Below are 23,559 nucleotides of genomic sequence, written 5' to 3' on the forward strand. Positions count from 1 at the left end.
AAAACCACCCCAATTCTCCATTTTACCAGCGCAACAAGAATCAAGGGAGCAACTCAAGGAAACATTTGAAAAATTTCATGCCACACTTCACCAATTGAATCAAGCGATAAATCAACTGCCTTCCTGACGTTCAGACACTCAAGAAACCCCCATGGCTTCATGTGGGCAATCTAATGAAGAACATGGCATGAAGGAAATACTAGAAACTCCAATGGACAGTAAGGAGCATGATTTTATACTGGAACAAGTGGAGGAAGCTGTAATTATTGTAAAAGAAGAAGTGGTTGAAGACTTTGAAGATGCTGAACCTCCATGGGAAAGTCAAGTTATAGAGCCTCCTTCAAAGACGTTTGAAATTGATGTTGAGGAGGGTGTACAACCTCCAAGGCATATCATGGTTGAAGACTTTGAAGAGGTTGATCAAGAGATGGATTCAATCATTGATGAATTCTTATCTACAATTGAATCCTCTCCCATTGGACTTGACATGGATATTAAAGAAGAAGAAGCACAACCTTCCATGCCCTTGGTAAGCAATGAAGAAGATATTGAATTGGAAGAAAGCTACCAAGAGGAAGAGGTTGATATCACTTTGCCAAAGCTGCTGGAGACCTCTCCACCTAAGTCACCATCATCCTTCACAACATTCAAGTGGGTAAAATTCATATCTCTTAGCTTTCTCATTCCACTTGAATATGGTTTACTTGAGACAGATGGTCAGCTTAGAGCTCTTTGTGGCTTTAAGAGTAAGAGAGAGATGGTTAGTGGTTGGCAACACAATCCTAGGTTCATTGTGGTAGGAAGCTCACGACTGAAGTATCATGGTTGGAAGAATATTAAATTGTATGGGTCTAGGAAGCTGTTTGGACGCTTTAGTGAGAATTCAAATTGCTTGCTACCCATATGGAATTGTGATGATCAATAAGAAGACGGGTGCAAAAGCAAGGTTTGGGACCAATTCATTCTGGCAATCAACACTTTTGGGGCCTTGTCACTTGCTTTGACTTGCTTGAAGGCTTTATACGCCTAGTTTGGGATCCCGGAGGCCATTGGAATTACAAACATTGGTGGAGATTCCTGGATGAGTTCAAGCATAAGCCACCATGACAAGGAGTTCACCAAATGTCCAACTTAAGGACTTTAACTAAAAGTGCTAGGTGGGAGACAACCCACCATGGTATGATCGTTCCTTTTTCAATTTTAATTTTATTTCGTTTTGTTTGTTTTTGAGTTTTATTTAATTTTATTTCATTGAACCTGGAATTACTCATAACATCCATATCATTTTGCATTTGCATTCTGCATTAAAAAAAAAAGCATGCATGCGACGCGGCAGCATCGCTGACGTGTCCGCGTCACTAGTGCGTTTTGAAGAAAAGAGAATTGGACATAGAGTCACGCGAAAGCGTGGCTGGAGGCGCGCCTTAGGCACAAACATGCCCACGCGATCGTGTCGCTGACGCGGCCACGTCATTTTGAAAATATGCCTCCCACGCGTCCGCGTCACCCACGCGAACGCGTGCCCTGCAAAATCGACGTAAAAATGTGTTTGGCAGTAAGTTATGATTGAGCTGGGCTGGACTCGTGCTAGAAGCACAAGCCCTATAACGCGAACATGTGCCCCATGCGTCCGTGTCATTTTTAAAAATATGGCCACTCACGCGATCACGTCAACCACGCAAACGCGTCATCCAGATTTTTGGCAAAATGCATTTAAAATAGAGGGTTGCGTGAACGCGAGGCTGCACTCGCGCCAATCGCACAAATCAGGCCACGCGATCGCATGACCCACGCGTCCGCGTCACCTGATAATTATTGCATACCACGCGACCGCGTCACTCACGCGTCCGCGTCGCCTGCGTCGCACAACTTATCCGGATCAGCGCCAATTATCTTATTTTTTCTTTTCTAATCCTAATTTCTTCTATCTTTTCTTCTTTCTTCTTTCTTTCTTTCTTACTTCTTCTTCATCTCTTTAAGTTCTCATCCTTATTCTCTTTCATTCTATTTTACTTAATTTATCTGCATACTTTCATTCATTGCATTTTAATTTTGTGTATATTTTTAGTTTCTTTTCTAAATTGATTATTTTTCCATTGGTGTTAAATTTTCTTATTCAACTATGCATCTTGAATTATTTTGGTGCTTCGTGACTTGTTTTAAACTGTTGGGTATTATTAATTATAAGTCAATGCTAATTTTTTATAATACTAGTATTCCTTTTGCATTGACATGAATTTATATTGTCTTTCATTACCCACACTTCTCCCCTATTTGTTGCAATTTTTGCACCACTGGTATGCCATGTGCTTCTATTGTTTTCTCACTTGCATGTTGTAGCTACCATGTAATTGAGACCCTCATTCTTTGGCATCAACCCATCTAGACTTTATTTATTATCTTATCTTTATTTCTGGGTTACTTTTCTTCTTGTTCCTCTTCTTTCAGGATGGCCACCGAGGAAGGGAAATGAGAAGCTTCTATATGGGGTAACAAACAAGTCCATCTGCACAACCTATGGAGAAAAGCGTCAGTTGGAGCAACCCGTCCACTCGCACATCTTAGCATGCACCGAGAACGGTGCAATCTTTAAGTATGGGGAGATCATACCGATCTCCATGGGTTAGTTATTTTCTGCTCAACACCAATATATTATTTTCTTTATTTGATCATTGTTGTATTTGCATGTTTACTTGCATGTTTGTTTGATTTTATGCATTTAGTTACTACTTGGTTGAAGTAATATTTTCTTCTTCAAGAAATTTTTATAGTATTTCACTAATTTAAATAAAAAATTTTTGTGTTAAATTTGTTTGAAGTTGTATTTGGAACATAGTTTAAAAAGCTAAGAACACACAACCTGTGAGTTTTGAGCCTAATTACATGGTTACATTATTTAACCATAAATTTTTATTCTTGTGTGTTTACTTCTCTATGATTGCAATCTTTGCTTTGTTCCATTCTATATGTCCACTATTTAGTGTATTTACATGCTTGTATATGATTGAGGCCATTATTTGTTATTAGCTCACTTATCCCAAATAAGCCTACCTTTTACATCACCCTTGTTAGCCACCTTGAGCCTTTTTATCCCCATTTATTCTGTTCTATAACCACATCACTAGCCTTAAGCAGAAAAATAATTAAATATCCCAATTGAATCTTTGGTTAGCTTAAGATAGGAATTGTGTAATAATTAAGTGTGGGGAAACTGTGAGAACATGGGTTAATAAGGGAATGTGTTATGTCTTTACTTTGATAAATATTGGAAATTTGGGTACCTACTCATGTGAGACCAGAAAAATTAAAAAATCCATGTGCATTGATAAGTTATGTTCCTACTTAAAAAAAATTCGAAAAAAAAATTCAATAAATAAGTAAATAAATAAGGGGACAAAATTACCCCAATGCAAAGTTAAAGATCAATGCATATGTGATAAAATTAAAAGAAGAGTTGATGCATGAGTATGTAGTGAAAAAGTGAAAATTATGGGTAACTAGGCATGAGTTTAAAATTACATAGAGTATGTGTATATTAGGTGAGAACTTAGGTTAGTCAAAGATTTAATTTTTAGCTCACTTGGCCATACATATATCCTCACCCTTACCTTAGCCCCATTACAACCTTGAAAAGACCTCATGATGTTTGCATTGATATACTAGATATTTTTTGATTGGTTAGATGAAGAACAAAGTTTAGAAAGCATGATTAGAGAAGAGTAGAGTGATTACCCTATACACTAGAGAGACTAGAGTGCATATACACCACCAGTGAGGGTTCAATGCTTAATTCTATGTTCCCTGCTTTCATGAGCTGTCTTCTTACAAGTTTACTTGTCTTTTATTGTATAATTTGAATTAGTGAAATTCAATTCATATTTGTTCTTGAAAGATTTGTTTACTTTTAACCAAGTAGGTAGAAACATTCTGCATATAGTTGCATTCATATAGATAGGTTGCATTTCATACATTCTACCATTCCTCTTCACTTTTATAGCTTCTCTTGAGCTTTGCATGAGGAAATGCTAATGTTTAAGTGTGGGGAGGTTGATAAACCACTATTTTATGGTTTATCATGTGCTTAATTGAGTGGATTTTATCAATCTTTCTTACACTTGTTCATACAAATTGCATGTTTTACATTTTCCTTCCTGATCATGTGCTATGATTGAAAACATGCTTCTTTGGCCTTATATTTGCTAATATTAATCCTCTCTTATTACCATTCGATGCCTTGATATGTGTGTTAAGTGATTTCAGGATTTACAGGACTGGAATGGCTTAGAGGATGGAAAGGAAGCATGCAAAAGTGGAAGGAATACAAGAAACTGAAGGAACTCCTAAAGCTGTCCAGCCTGACCTTCTGGCACAAAAACGGTCATAACTTGAGCTACAAAAGTCCAAATGACACGGTTCCAGTTGCGTTGGAAAGCTAACGTCCGAGGCTTCGCAACGATATATAATTTACTATAGCTTCCTCGAAGCCAGATGACGCAAACGCGTGGATCACGCGGACGCGTGACCTGGCAAAACCCTAATCCACCCTAACGCGTGGACGATGCTTCCGCGTCACTTTCCCGCGACCTGTACGTACCAGGCAATTTCTGGGCTGTTTTTTACCCAGTTTTTGCCCCATAAAATACATATTAGAGGCTATAAAGTGGGAGAATCTATTCATTTAGCAACAACACATCATACATACACAATTTTAGGTTTTAGATGTAGTTTTAGAGAGAGAGAGGCTCTCTCCTCTCTCTTAGGATTAGGATTAGGATTAGGATTTTATCTTCTTCAATTACAGGTTCAATGTTCTTTTTTATTTATTTTATCAATTTAGTTTATGAATCCTTTATGTTTAGATTGATTTTCTATTATTAATACAATTGAGGTATTTCAGATTTATGATTTTTATTTAGCCTTTTATATTCTTGGCTTTAATTGATTAATTGGAGACTCTTGAGTTATCAAACTCATCGTGATTGATAATTGTTATTTTTGCTAATTGATTTGAATTTCAATAACTCTAGCCCTTTCCTTAGGAATTGGCTAGGACCTGAGGGTCAAATTAATTAGTCCACTTGACCTTCCTTTGTTTAGTAAAGGGTAGCTAAGTGGGATTAAAGCCCAATTTTCATCACCGTTGATAAGGATAACTAGAATAGGACTTCTAATTCTCATACCTTACCAAGAGTTTACTTTATAATTATTTATTTATTTTTCTTGCCATTCAAATTACTTGTTCCCTATTTCAAAGACCCAAAATTCTACCTTTTCCATAGCTAATAATAAGTCATACTTCCCTGCAATTCCTTGAGAAGACGACCCGAGGTTTAAATACTTTGGTTATAAATATTTTTTGGGTTTGCTTAAGTGACAACCAAAACTTTTGTAAGAAAGGAATTCTTGTCGGTCTAGAAGCTATACTTACAACGCGAATTTATTTGTGAAAATTCTAGATCGCGCGAGAGTTTCTCTCTTTCAAGTCTGTACCGACACACAATTCCTCATCAAACAATCTAAAGCTAAGAATCAAGAGTATTAGTCCCGAGTCATTCTCCCTAGGAGTGCTCTAAGGTGCACATTATTGGTTAGAAGTGTATTGGTGTTTTGGAGTCTCATGCAATCAATGAACAAGCTAATAATGTGAATGAAAATCAAGCAATATAAAAGCCTTGGCTAGGAATGAGGATTGGACATCCTATCATCATCATCTCTAACAATTGTGACCACAATTATTTATTGCTTCACTTAGTTAACCTATAGTATAAAGGAAAGTCAAGCGAAAGTAATCAATTTGGATTCACAAGTCCTAGTCTAACCCTAGGGAAGTCTAGCTTTAATGACATACAAACCAATTAGCAATTTCCAATTGAGTATCAACAATAGACATCAATAATTCAAGTGTCTCCAATATCTCAACCCCTAAGCCAAGTACGAAAAGTCTACTCCATAGCTAAAGTTGGCATTTTCTCAAACACTTTGAGAGCAAGGATAAAAGACATGGTAAGATTGAGAATAAACTTGAAATTAACAACAAGAGATTAACAATTTGACAACTAGGAATATGAATTACCTCAATGTATTAATGGAAATAGAAGTAACAACATCTAAAAGCTAAGATCCACAAGTTACTTGAACAACAAGAACTAAATTGAGAGTAGGAGAATTTAGATCTACAACTTGAAACAATGTAGGAGTGAATTGACAATAGATCTCACCAATGGATCCAAGAGAATTCCAATTTGAGAAGCAAAACCCTAGAGAGAAGATAGAGTTTCTCTCTTTACAAAATGTAACTTCCAAAACTAACTAGAAAATATCTAAATGTGTGAATGAATGAGAATCTCTTCATCCCTTGGTCTTCTTATGAGTTTTGGCGCTAGAATTATTTCCAATTCGGCCCCACAGCTCCTGTGAAATAGCTCAGCACGTTTTCACTAAAAAATCACGTGCTAGCACCGACGCGTATGGGTACACCACGCGTGCATGTCCCTGGGGTTTTCACAATCCACGCGCATGCGTAAAACACGCGTGCGCGTCCATGAAGTTCTGGCCCGGCCGTGCGGATGCGCCGGTGATAAACCCATATTTCATGAGTTCTTTTGTGCTTAATTTGAGTGATTTATTCAATCCTCCACCTACTTATTCATATTAACTGCATGGTTTTACTTTCCCTTCCTTATTATGTCATATTGTGAAAAACATGTTTCCTAAGCTTTAAAAATTAATTATTTTAATTACCTTTATTTCCATTCGATGCCGTGATTAGTATGTTGAGTAGTTTCAGATTTTCTAAGGCAGAATGAATTAAAGGATGGAAAAGGAAACATACAAAAATGGAAGGAGAAGGCAAAACGGAGCTTTGAAGGAAACTAGTATTCACGCGATCGCATGGATGACGCGATCGCGTGCCAGAAGCGAAGATGCAGCGACGCGGCCGCACGACTGACGCGACCGCGCGCCATAAGCAGAACGCATACGACGCAGACGCGTGACTGACGCGACCGCGTGGCAAGAAAAAGCTCCGAATGACGCGACCGCGTGACCCACGCGGACGCATGACAGAGGCCACGTATCAGAATTTACAGAATACGCCCCCAAAGATTTCTGAAGCGCTTTTTGGCCCAGATCCAAGTACAGACAGCATAGACCAGAGGTTATAAAGTGTGGGAATGCACCCATTCAAAGGAGAGCTCACATATATTTTACTTTTCAATGATTTAGATTTAGTTGAGAGGGAGATCTTTTCCTCTCTCTCTTTTAGGATTAGGATTTAGGATTTCTTCTTGCTTTAAGAGTGACTCTCAATCCAGGTTTTACGTTCCTTTGTTTTAGCTTCCTTTTAATTTTATTTATTCCAGCACTTGAATTGATCAGTGAATTTATGAATTTCTTCCATGTTATAGATTGTTATCTGAATTAATAATATTTGAGGTATTTTCAGTTTATGATTGTTCTCTTTGATTTAAGTTACCATTGCTTCCCATCTAAGGATATTTTTATTATTCCAGCAATTTTACTTTTTCCCCTTTTGGTCCTAGTTAAGAATTCAGTAACTCAACAGTTATTAAACTCAACATAACTGATAATCGTTATCTTGCTAATTGAGCTGAACTTAAGTAATCCCAACCTTTTCTTAGGAAATAAATAGGATTCAAAGGTCAATTTAATTAGTCCCTTGACTTTTCGTTGCCCTAGTACAGGTGGATCAAGTGGAGTTTAGATTCAACTTTCATTATAGTTGAGAGAGATAACTACGTTGGACCTCCAACTTCTCTTACCTTACCAAAAGTCTGCTTTACAGTATTTATTTATTTTAATTGCCATTTACTTTACTTGTCATTTAAATTACTTGCTTCTCATCTTCTAAACCCCTATTACAACCTTTATAGCCAATAATAAGAACATACTTCCTCGCAGTTCCTTGAGAAGACGACCCGAGGTTTGAATACTCGGTTATCAATTTTTAAAGGGGTTTGTTACTTGTGACACCCAAAACGTTTGTATGAAAGGACTTTTGTTGGTTTAGAAGCTATACTTGCAACGAGGATTTATCCGCAAATTTCTAGACCACGCAAAAGTTCTCTCATCAAAATGGCGCCATTGCCGGGGAACTGCTAACTTGTGCCTTATTATTGGTTATTGTAATTATTTTTCTTTTGCTTGTTTATTTATTTTTGTTTTTCCTTTTTATCTTTATTTGCTACTATGAACTCTCACCCCTCTCGCTTTGAGTTTGGTTCTAATATTGTTAAAAGGAAATAGAGGTTACAGCAGGAATGTGCATCAAGGTCAGACCAATCAAGGATGGATGGAACCAAGAGGATCTAATCAACCCTTTTGGCAGCAACACCCTCCGAGATATCCTGGACAAAGACCATTCTACAGTGCATACCCAGCTGAAAGACATGGTGGACAACCTTGTAACTACCAATAAGCCCCACTCCGTGCATGTAACCCATCCTTTCAACATAACCTCGAACCACCACACTCACAAGCTTCTCTTCACCATTCGCCACCATATGATCCTTCCTTACCCCAGTACCAATCCAATCGCTCCCAATCGCCACCACTTTCCTTTGTGTCATGTCCAAGTCCAGCAACCCAGGAAGCAGAGGCTTGCCTAAAGGAAACAGTAATTAAATTTCAAACAACCATTCAACAACTGGAGCAAGCGATAATTCAATGGGCTTCTAGGTGCTCAAATACACAAGGATCAGCCACAGCTCCATGTGGACAGCCCAATGAAGAGCGTAGCATGAAGGAGCTACCAGAAACTCCAGCGGACAAGACAGAGAATGAATTTGTACTAGAACAATTAGAAGAAGCTGTCTTTATTCAAGAAGAAGAGTTGGTTGAAGACCTAGGAGATGCTGAACTTCCATGGAAATCCATATTTGAGGAAAACTCCGTCCAGGATGCTATAGTTGATGCTAAGGAGGATACTGTACAATCTCCATGGCAAGTCGTTTATGAAGAATCAGATGGAATAATCCAAGGAGCAAATTCCCTTGATGATGATAGTCACAAGTCTAGCTCTCTTGGTGATGAACTTGCATCCGCAAGTGAATTCTCTGAGAACCAAGAATCTTCCCCAAGTGAATATGAAGATGATGCGGAGGTAGATTTTTCTCAACCTCCAATCTATGACTCAAGTGATGAGGAAGACGCAGAAGACTTTGACCAGGACACAGATACAATTGAAGATCTTTGCAAAGAAGTGGAGGAACTCACAGAAGAGCACAAAGAAATGGAACTTGCAGAACCACCAAAAACACCTATCCCAAGGCCATTACCACCTAATGCAAGCTTCAAGTGGGTACAATCCTTAACTTATAACTTTACTTATTCGCTTGAATACGGTTTGCTTGAAACAGATGGCCAGCTTAGAGCTCTCTGCGGCTTTAAGAGTAAGAGGGAAATGGCTCGTACTCAGAGCTGGTGCACAAGGTTCAATAAGGTTCCACGCTTCACCTCGAAGTACACGGATTGGTATCATGCTCAATTGCATGGATCACGGAGAACGTTTGGTCACCACGGTGAGATTCTACTTTTTAAACCGCCCGGATGGAGACATGTAGATCAAGACGGAGGCGGATTTAAAAGCAAGGCTTGGAATCCTGGAGTTTATTCTGACATTTGTCACCCCGGGAGCCTAACAATATATTTGAAGCTGTTCAGAAGCTTTGCGTGCCTAGTTTGGGACCCCGGAGGCTATTGGCATTCCAAGCACTGGTGGAGATTTTTAGACGAATTTAAACATAAGCCGCCATAACAGGATACTCCTCCAATGTCCAACTTAAGGACTTTAACTAAAAGTGCTAGGAGGGAGACAACCCACCATGGTATGGTCGCTTATTTTTCAATTTATTTCTTGTTAATTGCTTTCATTTTTCCTTTTTCTATTTTAAAATTAAACCTGGAATCATGCATAGCATTCATGTTAATCATTGCATTCTGCATTTTTCATGCATATATATATATAAAGGATGCACGACGCGACCGCATGCTCCATGCGATCGCGTCACATTGCGAGTAACACCACCCACGCGACTGCGTGACCCATGCGGCCGCGTGATATATATATCGGCGTAAGGATCCAACGAACAGAAAGTTAGGCTGGAATCGTGCGGCCCTTGTGCGTTTCGCACAAATTGGCCCACGGGTTCGCATGCCCCATGCGATCGCGTCACTTGCACAATACCAATCCCACGCGACCGCGTGAGCGACGCAATCGCATCGCATGGATTGCACATCACCCCCAAAAGGAGACAGAGAGTTGCGCTAAAATGGCGCTGGAGTCGTGTGTTTAGCACGAATTCCAGCGACGCGATCGCGCGACCCACGTGATCACGTCACCCTTCTTTCCCCCCTCTCATGCGATCGCGCGCCCCATGCGATCGCGTCACTCCTATTTTCACCCGAACCACGCGACCGCGTGCCCCACGCGGCCGCGTGGATTCGAAAATATAACCCTCCCAGCCACGCGAACCCTATCAGTCGCGCAGGCCCCCACCCCAACCCTCTTCTCCCTCTTTGCTTCTTCTTCCTCCAGCCACCACCCAGCACCACCCAGCCGCCACCGCGCCACCACCCAGACGCCGCCGCCGTCCAGACACCGCCGCCACAACCCCCTCCCCTCCCTTCTTCTCCCTTCTTCCTCTCTCCTCCCCTCTCCACCACTGCCCTCCGCGACCACCGCCCACCACTGCCGGCCATCCAGCCGCGCCTCCCCTCTCTCCGCTACCCACCCGCAAACCCCCCTTCTTCTATCACTAACCCTAAACCCTCCCTACGCCACTGCCCCCCTCAGCCGCCACCGCGACGCCGTGCCCCGCCACCGCGCCGGACGCCACCGCAGCCACCTTCTTCCCCGTTCCACCCCTCCCGCCTACCAGGTTTCGCAAAATGCAACCCCTTTTATCCATTTGCCATTTTTCTGTATTTTTTTTCATTTTTATTCATACTTAGGATAGATAGATATGCATGCTGTAGTGGATTTTTAGGTTGTTAGGTAGCTTAGGCTGTGGTTAGTGGATCTAGGTCTGTTTACTTGCACTGTTCCTGCTTATATTTTATCATAACTGCAATTCTACTGTTCCTGTGACCTCGTTCATATACTGTGATTTCTTGCAATTGCTGCTTGTTACTCTAAATTTTCCTGTTTCTATTCATTACTGGTACCTGCAGCAAGTTTTTAATTCATATGAACTGCTATGATTGCTGTTTATTTTCCGGGACAATCCAATTTTAGCCGGAATGCTGCCCAAATTTTTTGTAAATTATTTTCATTCATGTTTTGGTTTGGCATTTCTGAACTCTGTTTTACTCTGCTTTACCCAAACCATTTCATGAATGCTATGGCAGACTTTCTTATCCTCTTTGATTTCCTGGTTCATAAACTGCATTTGTGATTCACTGATTCTAATTTTTGCTTTCTTTATTTCTATTCGAATCAGCATCACCCTGTTTTCCTTGTTCGATTATGAGTACTTCTATTCTTACCTGTGAATCCTTGTTATATGGAATTTTTCTATGCCACTTACTTTAACCCACACTTTACTAACTCACTAATTTTAATTTCCTAATTTCTTTTTCAAATTCTAACCATACTAACCCTTTTGATCTCTTTTCTGATTATTTTCACTTTCCTCTAACTTTCTCACCATGGCATATTGATTATTTTTCCATTTAACATGAATTCAATCACATTTCATTTACTCATTTTCCTTATTCTATTTCTCCCTTGTTGCTTTGAGTTTCCTTTGTTTAATTGCCTATTTGCTTTCCTATTTTATCCATATCCTGGTTTTCTGTTTTTCAGGATGTCTGCCTCACAAAGGAAAGGAAAAGGCAAGGCTACTGGCAAGCGCAAGAGAGGAGATTCCTCCCAGTCCATCATTGCTCTAATGCACGATTCTTCATGGCGGGAGAAGAACTTCACACAGCAGGAAAAAGCTGACCAGCTGCTCCCTGCGCATGATCCTATAAAATTTGCAAACCGGTACTGTGAGCTGAAGTACCCGGCTTTTGCAAACTCCAGAAATCTATACCTGGAATGAACTCTGAAGATTCCAGAAGCACTCCAGTAGTACACCACTGAGCAAATCAAGCAAAGGGGCTGGTTCTTTCTGGAGAGAACACTGACAGAGGTCAACGCATCTTGGGTCCGGGAATTCTACTGCAACTACTACCTTACCACCCTAGATGCAGTGAACCTGAGAGGAAAACAAATTCTGGTCACTGAGGAGGCCTTAGAGGACATTCTCCGACTCCCAGCCAAGTCCGATCAGCCTGATGGTTATTCAAAGGCTGAGGAGGACATGCGTCAGATGCAGTTTGATTGGGATGCCGTGAAGGCACGGATAACTCTCGACCCGACAGTTCCTTGGGAAATGGGTCAGGACACCACCATGGCTCGAGGAATCAAGAGAGCGTACTTAAATGATACGGCTCGGTTATGGCACCAGATCTTGAGTAATTATGTGATGCCGAGTACTCACGAGACGGAGATCCCGGCTGCTATGATCACCCTCCTTTGGTGTGTGCTGGAGGGTAAGGACCTTTATCTGCCACGTTTCATTCTGCACTATATGGCCAGGGTCCACGTCCGAGGCACCCTCCCTTTTCCATATCTGGTTACACAGCTAGGCCGTCGAGCTGACGTGCCATGGGAGGATGCCGATGAGAGACCACCAGCGACGGATTGCAAGAAGATCATTCCGCACAGCCGAAACTTCTTAGCCTTGGGCCACAGACCACCACCATTCACTGCTACTGATGCGATAGCTCCACCGTCTGCTGGACCCTCTTCCTCCACTGCTGCACCACCTACCCCTGCTACCACCACTGCACCTCCACCTGCCACAGAGCCCGTCTATCATCTGGTGCACCACTTGTTCCGACGACTTGACCAGATGGAGCGTCGCAACAAGCGACGCTATGAGCACCTAAAGCTGATGATACGATCCGGTGACATCCCTCCGAGCCTGACACACCATCCGAGGCATCTAAGGAGGAGGCGGATGCGCCTGAGACAGAGACTCATCCCCAGGGAGAGGCAGCGCCGGCCGCACCACAGGCAGCGGTCCCACATCAGATTGAGGTTGCGGATCTTGAGATCCCGATCCAGTCAGCCCCACCTCTACAGCAGCCAGACTCCCAGCCTACCACCACTGAGACTCCAGCTACCATCCCTACCAGTGATGACACCCCTTCACACCCGGCTTGATTGAGCATCAGGGACGATGCTTCATTTTAAGTGTGGGGAGGTCGCCATCTCTGGCGTTTATTTTGGTGAACCACTACATCTTTTTTTCTTTTATTTTTGATATTTTTCTGTATTTTTTTTATTGTTATTTTCTGAGTACTTATACATTGCTCTTATGTATTTTTACTCTATTTTCTGCATTTTGCATCTTTAGTTCGTATTTTAGCCATTTAGTTTATTTTAGCTATTTAGTTTAGTTTGCAATTCTGATTTATTAGTGGATTAATTAGTATAGTTTACCCTTTTTAGCATAAGATAGTATAGTTTAAATTGAAAAATATAAAAAGGAAGTAAGCTAGGAAATTGAACATATCAGATTTAAATCCATAAACCTTGTATATAGCATTACATGATGTAGTTAAGCTGACAACATTTCATCAAGGAGGAACATTAAAACTTTAAAAGCTATCCTAAATAATTTTTTTATGAGAATAATGGGAATTTTTAACTAAACCTGCATACAATATATAAATGATATATGATGCTTGAGTTAGAGAACACACAGCCTGTGAGTGTTGAGCTTAATTGTATGGTTGCATTCAAACCATAATTTAATTTCTGTGTGTTTCATTTCTTTTTATTCTGATGTTCTTTCCTTTGCTTTAATCTATATGTCCAATTATAGAATATAGAATAGATACATACCAAGAGAATGATTAAGGCCATCATTTGATTTTAGCTCACTTACCCCAAATTAGCTACCTTTTACATCACCCTTGTTAGCCCCCTTGAGCCTTTTAAAACCCCTTTATTCTATTTAGCCAAATTACTAGCCTTAAACAGAAAAACAAAAGAAAATCCCAAGTGAATCCTTGGTTAGCTTAAGATAGAAAATCATGAATAGAGTTAAATGTGGGAAACCTTTTGGGAACATGGATGATAGAAACAAAAGGGTAGAGAAGTTAAAAGAAATAAAATAAATTTGGGAAGCATGCTCATGAGAAAATCAAAGTGATTTAATTGCCATGTGCCTTGAAAAAAAAATTTTTTTTTCAGCATTTAATAAAAGGAGATACAAAAGAAATTCCCCAATGTAAAATAAAAGCAATGCACATGGAATAAAAAAAATAATAAAATAAAAAGTGAAACATGAGCATGTAACAATAAGTGGGATAATATGGGAAAATAGGTAAAGAGATTTTGTTTTACTAGATATGTATGTTAGGTGAGATCTTAGTCTAATTAAGGATTCACTTATTAGCTCACTTGACCCTATACATAATCATTACCTTTACCTTGACCCCATTACAACCTCAATTAAAGACCTCATGACTTTTTGGTATGACTATATTTTATAATTGTTGATTGGTTAGATGAAGAACAAAGCTATAGAAAGTAAGAATAAAAAGAAAAATAGAGTGAATAAACCCAATAAACACTGAGTGACTAGAGAGTAAACACAAAATTCAGTGAGGGTTCAATAACTCATCAACATATATCAATGCTTTAATTTACTAATTGTTTTGCAAGTTTGTACAATGTTTTCTTTCCCATCTCATTTGCTAAAATGCTTTATTATTTAAGGGTTGGCTATATATATATACATGACTCCTTGAGAATGTGAATTAACTTGGCTACATGTAAGCTTTATATATGAGTGAATAAATTAGAGTTTCATGATGCATCTTTCATTTAGGTAGTTGCATTTAAATTAGGTTGCATTGCATGACTTTCCATCACTTTAACCTTAATTATTTACCTTGGATTTAGCATGAGGATATGCTAGTGTTTAAGTGTGGAGAGGTTGATAAACCCATATCTCATGAGTTCTTTTGTGCTTAATTTGGGTGATTTATTCAATCCTCCACCTACTTATTCATATTAACTGCATGGTTTTACTTTCCCTTCCTTATTATGTCATATTGTGAAAAACATGTTTCCTAAGATTTAAAAATTAATTATTTTAATTACCTTTATTTCCATTCGATGCCGTGATTAGTGTGTTGAGTAGTTTCAGATTTTCTAAGACAGAATGACTTAAAGGATGGAAAAGGAAACATACAAAAATGGAAGGAGAAGGTAAAACGGAGCTTTGAAGGAAACTAGTATTCACGCGATCGCATGGATGACGCGATCGCGTGCCATAAGCAAAGATGCAGCGACGCGGCCGCACGACTGACGCGACCGCGCGCCATAAGCAGAACGCATACGACGCGGACGCGTGACTGACGCGACCGCGTGGCAAGAAAAAGCTCCGAATGACGCGACCGCGTGACCCACGCGGATGCGTGACAGAGGCCACGTATCAGAATTTAAAGAATACGCCCCCAGCGATTTCTGAAGCCCTTTTTGGCCCAGATCTAAGTACAGACAGCATAGACCAGAGGTTATAAAGTGTGGGAATGCACCCATTCAAAGGAGAGCTCGCATATATTTTACTTTTCAATGATTTAGATTTAGTTGAGAGGGAGATCTTCTCCTCTCTCTCTTTTAGGATTAGGATTTAGGATTTCTTCTTGCTTTAAGAGTGACTCTCAATCCAGGTTTTACGTTCCTTTGTTTTAGCTTCCTTTTAATTTTATTTATTCCAGCACTTGAATTGATCAGTGAATTTATGAATTTCTTCCATGTTATAGATTGTTATCTGAATTAATAATATTTGAGGTATTTTCAATTTATGATTGTTCTCTTTGATTTAAGTTACCATTGCTTCCCATCTAAGGATATTTTTATTATTCCAGCAATTTTACTTTGTCCCCTTTTGGTCCTGGTTAAGGATTCAGTAACTCAACAGTTATTAAACTCAACATAACTGATAATCATTATCTTGCTAATTGAGCTGAACTTAAGTAATCCCAACCTTTTCTTAGGAAATAAATAGGATTCAAAGGTCAATTTAATTAGTCCCTTGACTTTTCGTTGCCCTAGTACAGGTGGATCAAGTGGAGTTTAGATTCAACTTTCATTATAGTTGAGAGAGATAACTACGTTGGACCTCCAACTTCTCTTACCTTACCAAAAGTCTACTTTACAGTATTTATTTATTTTAATTGCCATTTACTTTACTTGTCATTTAAATTACTTGCTTCTCATCTTCTAAACCCCTATTACAACCTTTATAGCCAATAATAAGAACATACTTCCTCGCAGTTCCTTGAGAAGACGACCCGAGGTTTAAATACTCGGTTATCAATTTTTAAAGAGGTTTGTTACTTGTGACACCCAAAACGTTTGTATGAAAGGACTTTTGTTGGTTTAGAAGCTATACTTGCAACGAGGATTTATCCGCAAATTTCTAGACCACGCAAAAGTTCTCTCATCAGCCGGCTTCTAGCTTTGGCTCCTTCGCGCTGATCCAGTAGCGCGCATCCACGCGTATGTGCACGGTACGCGTACGCGTTGCTGCTCAAGCTCCCAAGCTTTATTTTCGGTGCTCCTTCCATTCATGCATGCTTCCTTTCTCTCTTCCAAGCCATCCTTACCCTATAACTTCTGAAATCACTAAACAAATGGATCACGGCATCGAATGGTAATAGGAGAGGATTCAAATATGGTATTTTTGGTGTAAAAGAGGCACATTTTCATCCATGAAGCAAAATCGGAAAGGAAACACAAAACCATGCATTTTCTATGAATAAGTGTGAAGGAACATTGATAAAACCCTCAAAATCCATACAAGATAAACCCTAAAAACGGGATTTATTAGGTTACCTATCCTAGTCATTGACCACAAACATATGATGATTATGAAGAGTTAATCCTACTTAGTCAACCCTAACATCGAGGATAAGTCAAATAGGCATAATTGATTTCAATTCACAAGTCCTAGTCAACTCTATTAATGGAAGACATAGAGTTAGTGGAAACCAAATCAACTAACTACTCTAATATATCAATCAAGAATGGACATCAATGACTCAAGGTCACCGACGTCCTCAATTCCAAGCCAAGAGTGAGGGAAAACTAAGTAAAAACTAAGCCAAGCATTTTTATCAATTACTTGGTGTGCATGAAAATAAAATAATATTAAATTACATTAAAAACAAAATCTAACTACCAAAAGTAAGAAAATAATAATAACAACTCAATTAAAGAACAATAAGCAAAGAGACATTAAATTGCATTAATAGAAAATTAAGATTTACAAGAGTGTTCATAAAATAAAAAGTGACATAAAAGAAAAATTAAGAAGAAGAACTAAGAGAATTAAGACAATAAAGCATGAAAGCATAAATGAAACTACAATAGAACAAGAATTAAAAACTGAAATTAAAGAGAAATTAACTAAAAAATCTAAATTCTAGAGAGAATGGAGAGCTTCTCTCTCTAGAGAACTACGGTAAAAACATGGAAAAATCTAAACCTAAGTGCTCCCTCCTTGCCTCACTACTACATATTTGATTTTCACTAACATTTAAAAAATGTTACTAAATCATATTAAAATGTTACCTATGTATATTAGCAACATTTTTACAAATGTTAAATATACTCTATGTTACTAAAAAATTTTACTAACATTTTTCTAAAGATTTAATAATATTTAATAAAAATATTACAAAAGATATTCTATAGTAATATTACAAGAAATGTTACAATAGATCATTCATAATAACACTTAAAAAAATGTTACCATAGATATTTTTGGTAACACTTAAAAAAATATTACCATAGATATTTTTTGTAACACTTAAAAAATATTACAATAAATCTTCTATAACAACACTCTAATAAATGTTACGATCTATTTTTTTGCTAACATTGAAAAAATGTTACAAAAACTCTTCTTTAAGAATAAAAAAATATTACCATAAATTTTTGGTAACATTTATAGCTATAATATCTATTTACTATTCATATTTTAATATGTAACCATTTATTTATTTATTTTTATATACATTAGAAGGGTAATGCCACTAATTTAAATGCACAAAACATTGAAGATAAATTCATAATAAACACAAAGTATAATAAAAAGAAAATTAATAAGCCAATTAAATTTCTTTTCTTTAATATTGTCTAAAATTACCACAAAACAATTCTAAAATAAACAAAAGATTATAAAATCCAAATCTTCTCTATTTTGTCATGTTTAATCAATATTAACAATTCAAACAAACAAATTAGAATATAAAATCTAATTTTTTTAGTTTGTCATCTGAATATTGCTAACACGCCACTTTCTTCTTCTTTAATCTTTTCTTATGTTAATCATGCTTCTTTTTCTCCAATTTCAAGTCGAGAATCTCTTGAGTAGAAGAAGAATAAAGAGCCTACAAAAAGATAACTATTTTAAGACACCAATACTAATATTCTCACTGAACAAGAAGGAAAAAGTAATATCAACTTTATTTAAAGGTAAAACATGTCACTTTAACTAATCTCAATATGATTATTACAAAATATGAATCACAGATGCTATTTTAATTTCATTTTAGTTCTAAATATACCTGCTTCTGTTTAGGTGAAACAATCACATTCTTCTTTGTTCGAGGTAATAGCTTAGCTTGAGACTTAGAAACACCTTCTGTAATAGTAGATGATTCTAGAATATTTCTACTAGCTGACTTTGAGTTACTTAGAACCTATAACATGAGAAAATAATAAACATCAAATCTATCATTAGAGCATATGATGATCAGTGTATGTATGCTATGCTCTAGTTATGCTATCTATTTGACATGTAAATTTCTATATAAAGCATGATTATGCAGCTTTTTCAATAAATAAATTAAAATCCTTCTTTCTTTCTTCATTCTATCTATCTATCTATCTATCTATCTATCTGTTCCAATTCTACTACTACAAATTATGCTCCTCTGCCACTGCTTCTATATCTTTTTATCTATCCATCTATCTATCTCTTTTATACATTCAAGTCATGTTCCATAGCGCATCATCTATATCATTCTCTCATTGCCACATCGCTTAACACACTATTCCATCTCAGCTTTTATTTTGCCACACAAAAATGCCAAATTAACATAGATATATATGCCTAACTTAAAACCAGCTCTCAAGACACCAATTATCCACAAACACATTACTTTAGTGTAGTGTAGATTAAATAATTGACTACATTTAGAACAACATTATGAAGAGTAAATTTATAATTAATTATTAAGGAAAAGATACAAAGAAAGTTATAAATACCTCTTTTTCAGTAGCAGCAGTAATTTCATGATGTGTTGTTGCAGTAGCTTCTACTTCCTTCTCATATAGAGTAGTTGACATGAAAGAGAGATTCAGAATCTCTACTCCTGGGAGGTTTTTTTGTAGCTGATTTAAAAATATATTAAATCCATACAACATCTGTGACTTCATGGCTTCCATTCTTTCTTGAAGTTTTGTTTCCATCTCCTCTTGCATTTTTTGTTGTATATTCTGAATTTCAGCTTGAGCATTCTCTTTAACTTCTTCAATTAACCTCTCCGTCTCAAATTGAGATTTAGGTCCCCACAAATTCGAAGCTACAACACCTCTACCATAAGTTCGGACACGACTGGGTTGATCTTTCCCCAACACTTGAGAAAGTATATCATCTTGGTTTGTACTTTCTAATTTTTCAGGATGTGAAGCTATGGCATCCTCAAGCTCTAACTAAAATCCAAAATTCAAACTACATTAATTTATGATAAAACATCTATATCACACTACATATATATATATATATATATATATATATATATATATATATATATTAAAATAAATACATATCTTACAAAAATTTTGCTTGTTCCCTCACTCATTGATTTTCCATCTCTTGGCTTGTGTGTTAAAAAGAACATGTTCACCCGAGATGGTTCTCTTCTATCAGGATTTTTCATTGCCTATTAAGAAAAAACACAATTAACTAAAAAATAACCAATGCAAATAAGACAATTTAAACACATTAATTCTACCTCTTCTTCACGTATTTCAGCAAATGTTTTTGATCCTGTTGTATGTTGACTTGTATTCTTTGCTCTACTAGCTTTATTCTTCTTGCTTTGTTCCTTTAAAATCATAAAAAGATAATTGAATAATTAAGCCTAAAAGTAGCAAAATTAATTAGTATAACTAATTATAGTATGAAGGAAATTACATGCTAAGAATTAGTATACCTTAATCATATCAAGGCTCCAAAATTGAATAAGAATCTTCCAATGATCAAGTGGAACAGTACGAGGACAATTTTTCATATTGTAAGCTAGTGACATGTTTTCCTTAAAATACTGTGTTTTCAACCGACTTTTATATGTCCTCCAAGATGAACCCAAGGTTTTGAAAACCCACGCTTTACCAAGTACTCCAATGTCAAACTTTTCCTGCACCATAATGAACATAGATATGTTAATTAATATTTAGTTTTTAAAATCAATAAAAGAAAAACACCTAAGTTAAAAGTGTAAAAATGTAATACAATGGTAGCTTCCCACAAATCTTCCCAATTATCTTTAAGTCCATGCCAACTTGTGTATGTCAATGGAGCAAGGCGTGCATTTCTAACCAAAGTCCCCAAATGACTGCTTAACTTGGCGCGATTACAACCAATTGGTTGACCATACTTATTTAATCTAATTGGTAACCGATCCTCATAGCTTAAACCATGAGTTTTAAGGCACTTTGTCGGACCCCTTTTTCTCTTAGTTGCTGGTCCTGTTATGGGAATCAATAAATAAAAGACAATTATACAGAAAATACTACACATTTATTATTAGTATTAAACTAAACATAAAACATGATTACTTACTATCATTATCATTAGCTTGGGGTGCTAAAGCTGGTCCTATTATCAAGAATGAAAAAGTTTAGAACAGAGAGGAGAAAATTTTTAAAAGACATCTATCTATTCATTCAATCTAATTTTATAAAAGTACAATTTTAAATTAATTCAAAATCTTTATTTGTTTTCCCTTCTGAAAATTGGCAATGACCACTGTATATCAAAGAGCCAAGTATAATAGTTTTCATAACAACTCTTATGATAATAAAAATGGTGATCCAATAACACAATATAAATCCAAATATTTATCTAACAAAAAGTTCCAGCATCACTTTGAATGGATAAACTCAAAATTTCCCTAGAACAAAACTCTTAAGAAGCTTTGGCTTTATTCATGTGTATATATACAAAACTCATTACCGTAAGTTCACTTTCTCATCATCATGATTCATTACACATCAGAACAAGCACGTCTTAGATTATAATAAACCACAAATTATATATGGCTTTTTTTCAATTGATTCTTTGTAAACTCAAATTAAAAAATTACAATAAAGGATCATTTACCATCATCATTAGTATGCAATACTAAAGGTGTTTGTGAAGGGCTTGATGCAGTATCCTCTAGCTCACCAATGATATTAACCATAGAACCACCTTTCAATCCTCTACTTTTCTTCATAGATGATATTAATCGGGATTGACGAGAGCCTAATTCAATTTGCTCTTCTTGTTCATAGATGATATCTCTCATTGAGATGCTTGACCTTAAAGCTTTGTCTTTCTTGTTTGCCATAGCACTATTATAAACCAGAATCACAGAATTAATACCACCGATGCCTAACTCCTCTGTAAAATCTCAATCAAATCCATATTCATATAAAAATTAAAAAAACACTGTCAGCTTGTAAACTTCAAAAACTGAGCAGAGAAGTCTTGAGTATTAACTATCATAAAGTAATTGATGAGTTGTTTTTAAGCCTCTTGTTAATGTTTTGTGAGAAAAGGAGCTATGACCAAAGCTTGTTTTGCTTCCAATTTTGGGTGGCTAAAGCTAAACAAAGCATGGCACTAATCTTGTATTTTGATATACTAACCTTGTGTCAGAAAAAAGAAAATATAGATTAATTAAGCAAGCACTTTTATGAAGTAAAATCAACAACACATACATGAAATTAATTAAAATATCATATGACAAAATCTATGAAAATTGGAAGTTCCTATTAGCTAAATAGTTTTGATAATCGTGGCTTATTATTTGTTTCAACTTGTTTCTTAGTGGCTCCAATAAAACCACCAACACCACTAATGGCACCGGCACCAAAAATAATTCAGATATTCGAAGGCACATCCCACACACCATATATGAAAACGCATTATAAGCTAGAAGTGAAGAAAGATGATAAAAGGACAAAGAAAAAAGAAGAACAGTAGCAGAATTCAATAATTCATCAAGTCTCAGTCACATACATCAAGGTAAATCTATCAAGAGGAACAAGTTAGATCAATAATTCAACTTAAGGAACCAGTTTCAATTAATGAAATCAAACCACATTTCATTTTGCTTTATCAATAAGCATAGTAAATACTAATCATAAGCATAGTAAATACTAATCATAGTAAATACCGGGTACTCTGTTGACACAAGCTGCAAGCTTTTCTTTGACAATGCTCTCAGCCAACTAACGAAATTATTATCCATACACCAACTAACGAAGGCAGCCATAAATGGAACAATTAAATAAGAAAAGACTGGAAGAACAAGAACTAAATCACAGCACAAATAAGAACTAAAATCAAGAACAAAGACCTATAATAACAGCAAAAGAGCAAGAACAAGAACTAAAAAAATTAAAAAAATCACAGCAAGACCAAGAACTGAATAACAAGTAATCAACCAAGGCATCCATTATAAACCAACAACATAAATTAAGTGAAAGAAAATTATTCTCCAAACACCAACTAACCAAGGCAGCCAAAATTGAACAATTAACAGCAAACACAGCCATGATTGAACAATTAAATAAGAAAAAACAAGAACAAGAAATCAAACCAGTAAATCATAGAAAACACAGCACGACTAAGAACTAAACAACAAGAAAAATAACTTAAATCGCAGCAAACCTTCACTTGAATAGAGTATGAGGGAGAGGGAGCACGATGGAACTCGAGGGAGAGAGAGCACGGCTAAAAACTGCAACAGATGGTGGTAGAACGAATTGACGATGGCGTGACACTGTAGTGACGCCGCTTGGCTTGGGTATCTGGAGAGTGGAAGGCTAATTCCCTTGCTTTGATAGAGATTATTATCCTTATTTATGGGGGGTTTTGTAATTTCATTTCTTGCTCTCCATTCGATTCCTATGAGAAAGATAAAAATCAGTGCTCTTACTATGAAGAAGAGAGAGATTGATCATCATTGCTTCTTCAGTTCTTCTTCTTTCTATATTTTTGTTAGTATATTTTTCATAAAAAAATTTTCTTAGTTTTCTGTATTTCTATGTTAGCTTTTTTCTTTTTTCTCTCTCTATAATATAATTTTTATGGAAATGGATTATTGTATGCAGAAAAACACAATGTATGCAGAATTATCTATAAAAATCTATAACATTAATGGATTATTGTATGCAGAAAAACCATCAAATCT

General features: G+C 36.9%; 1 protein-coding gene across 1 annotated transcript; it reads right to left on the minus strand.

The window, feature by feature from the left end:
- Positions 1-18,440: 18,440 nt before the first annotated feature.
- On the minus strand, positions 18,441-22,921 carry LOC110262876 (uncharacterized). The gene is made up of 10 exons (XM_088486041.1): positions 22,800-22,921; positions 21,480-21,712; positions 20,940-20,975; positions 20,610-20,845; positions 20,311-20,514; positions 20,110-20,202; positions 19,930-20,037; positions 19,361-19,807; positions 18,662-18,774; positions 18,441-18,480 (listed from the first exon to the last, which is right to left on the minus strand). Exons 1-10 carry the CDS (start codon positions 22,919-22,921, stop codon positions 18,441-18,443), a joined length of 1,632 nt encoding a protein of 543 aa, XP_088342167.1.
- Positions 22,922-23,559: the final 638 nt, after the last annotated feature.

Source organism: Arachis ipaensis, chromosome B5 (genome assembly GCF_059453495.1).
Source record: "Arachis ipaensis isolate K30076 ecotype BB chromosome B5, ASM5945349v1, whole genome shotgun sequence".
In the NCBI taxonomy this organism is placed as follows: domain Eukaryota; kingdom Viridiplantae; phylum Streptophyta; class Magnoliopsida; order Fabales; family Fabaceae; genus Arachis; species Arachis ipaensis.

Bases quoted from the DNA above. Each gene is read 5' to 3' on its own strand.
- LOC110262876 (XM_088486041.1), bottom strand. From the start codon at position 22,921: ATGGCTGTGTTTGCTGTTAATTGTTCAATTTTGGCTGCCTTGGTTAGT. The intron at 20,976-21,479 runs GTAAATGATCCT...TCTTGATAATAG, and splicing joins ATTGCATACTAATGATGATG to GACCAGCTTTAGCACCCCAA. The intron at 18,481-18,661 runs GCAGGTATATTT...ATCTTTTTGTAG, and splicing joins ATTGTTTCACCTAAACAGAA to GCTCTTTATTCTTCTTCTAC.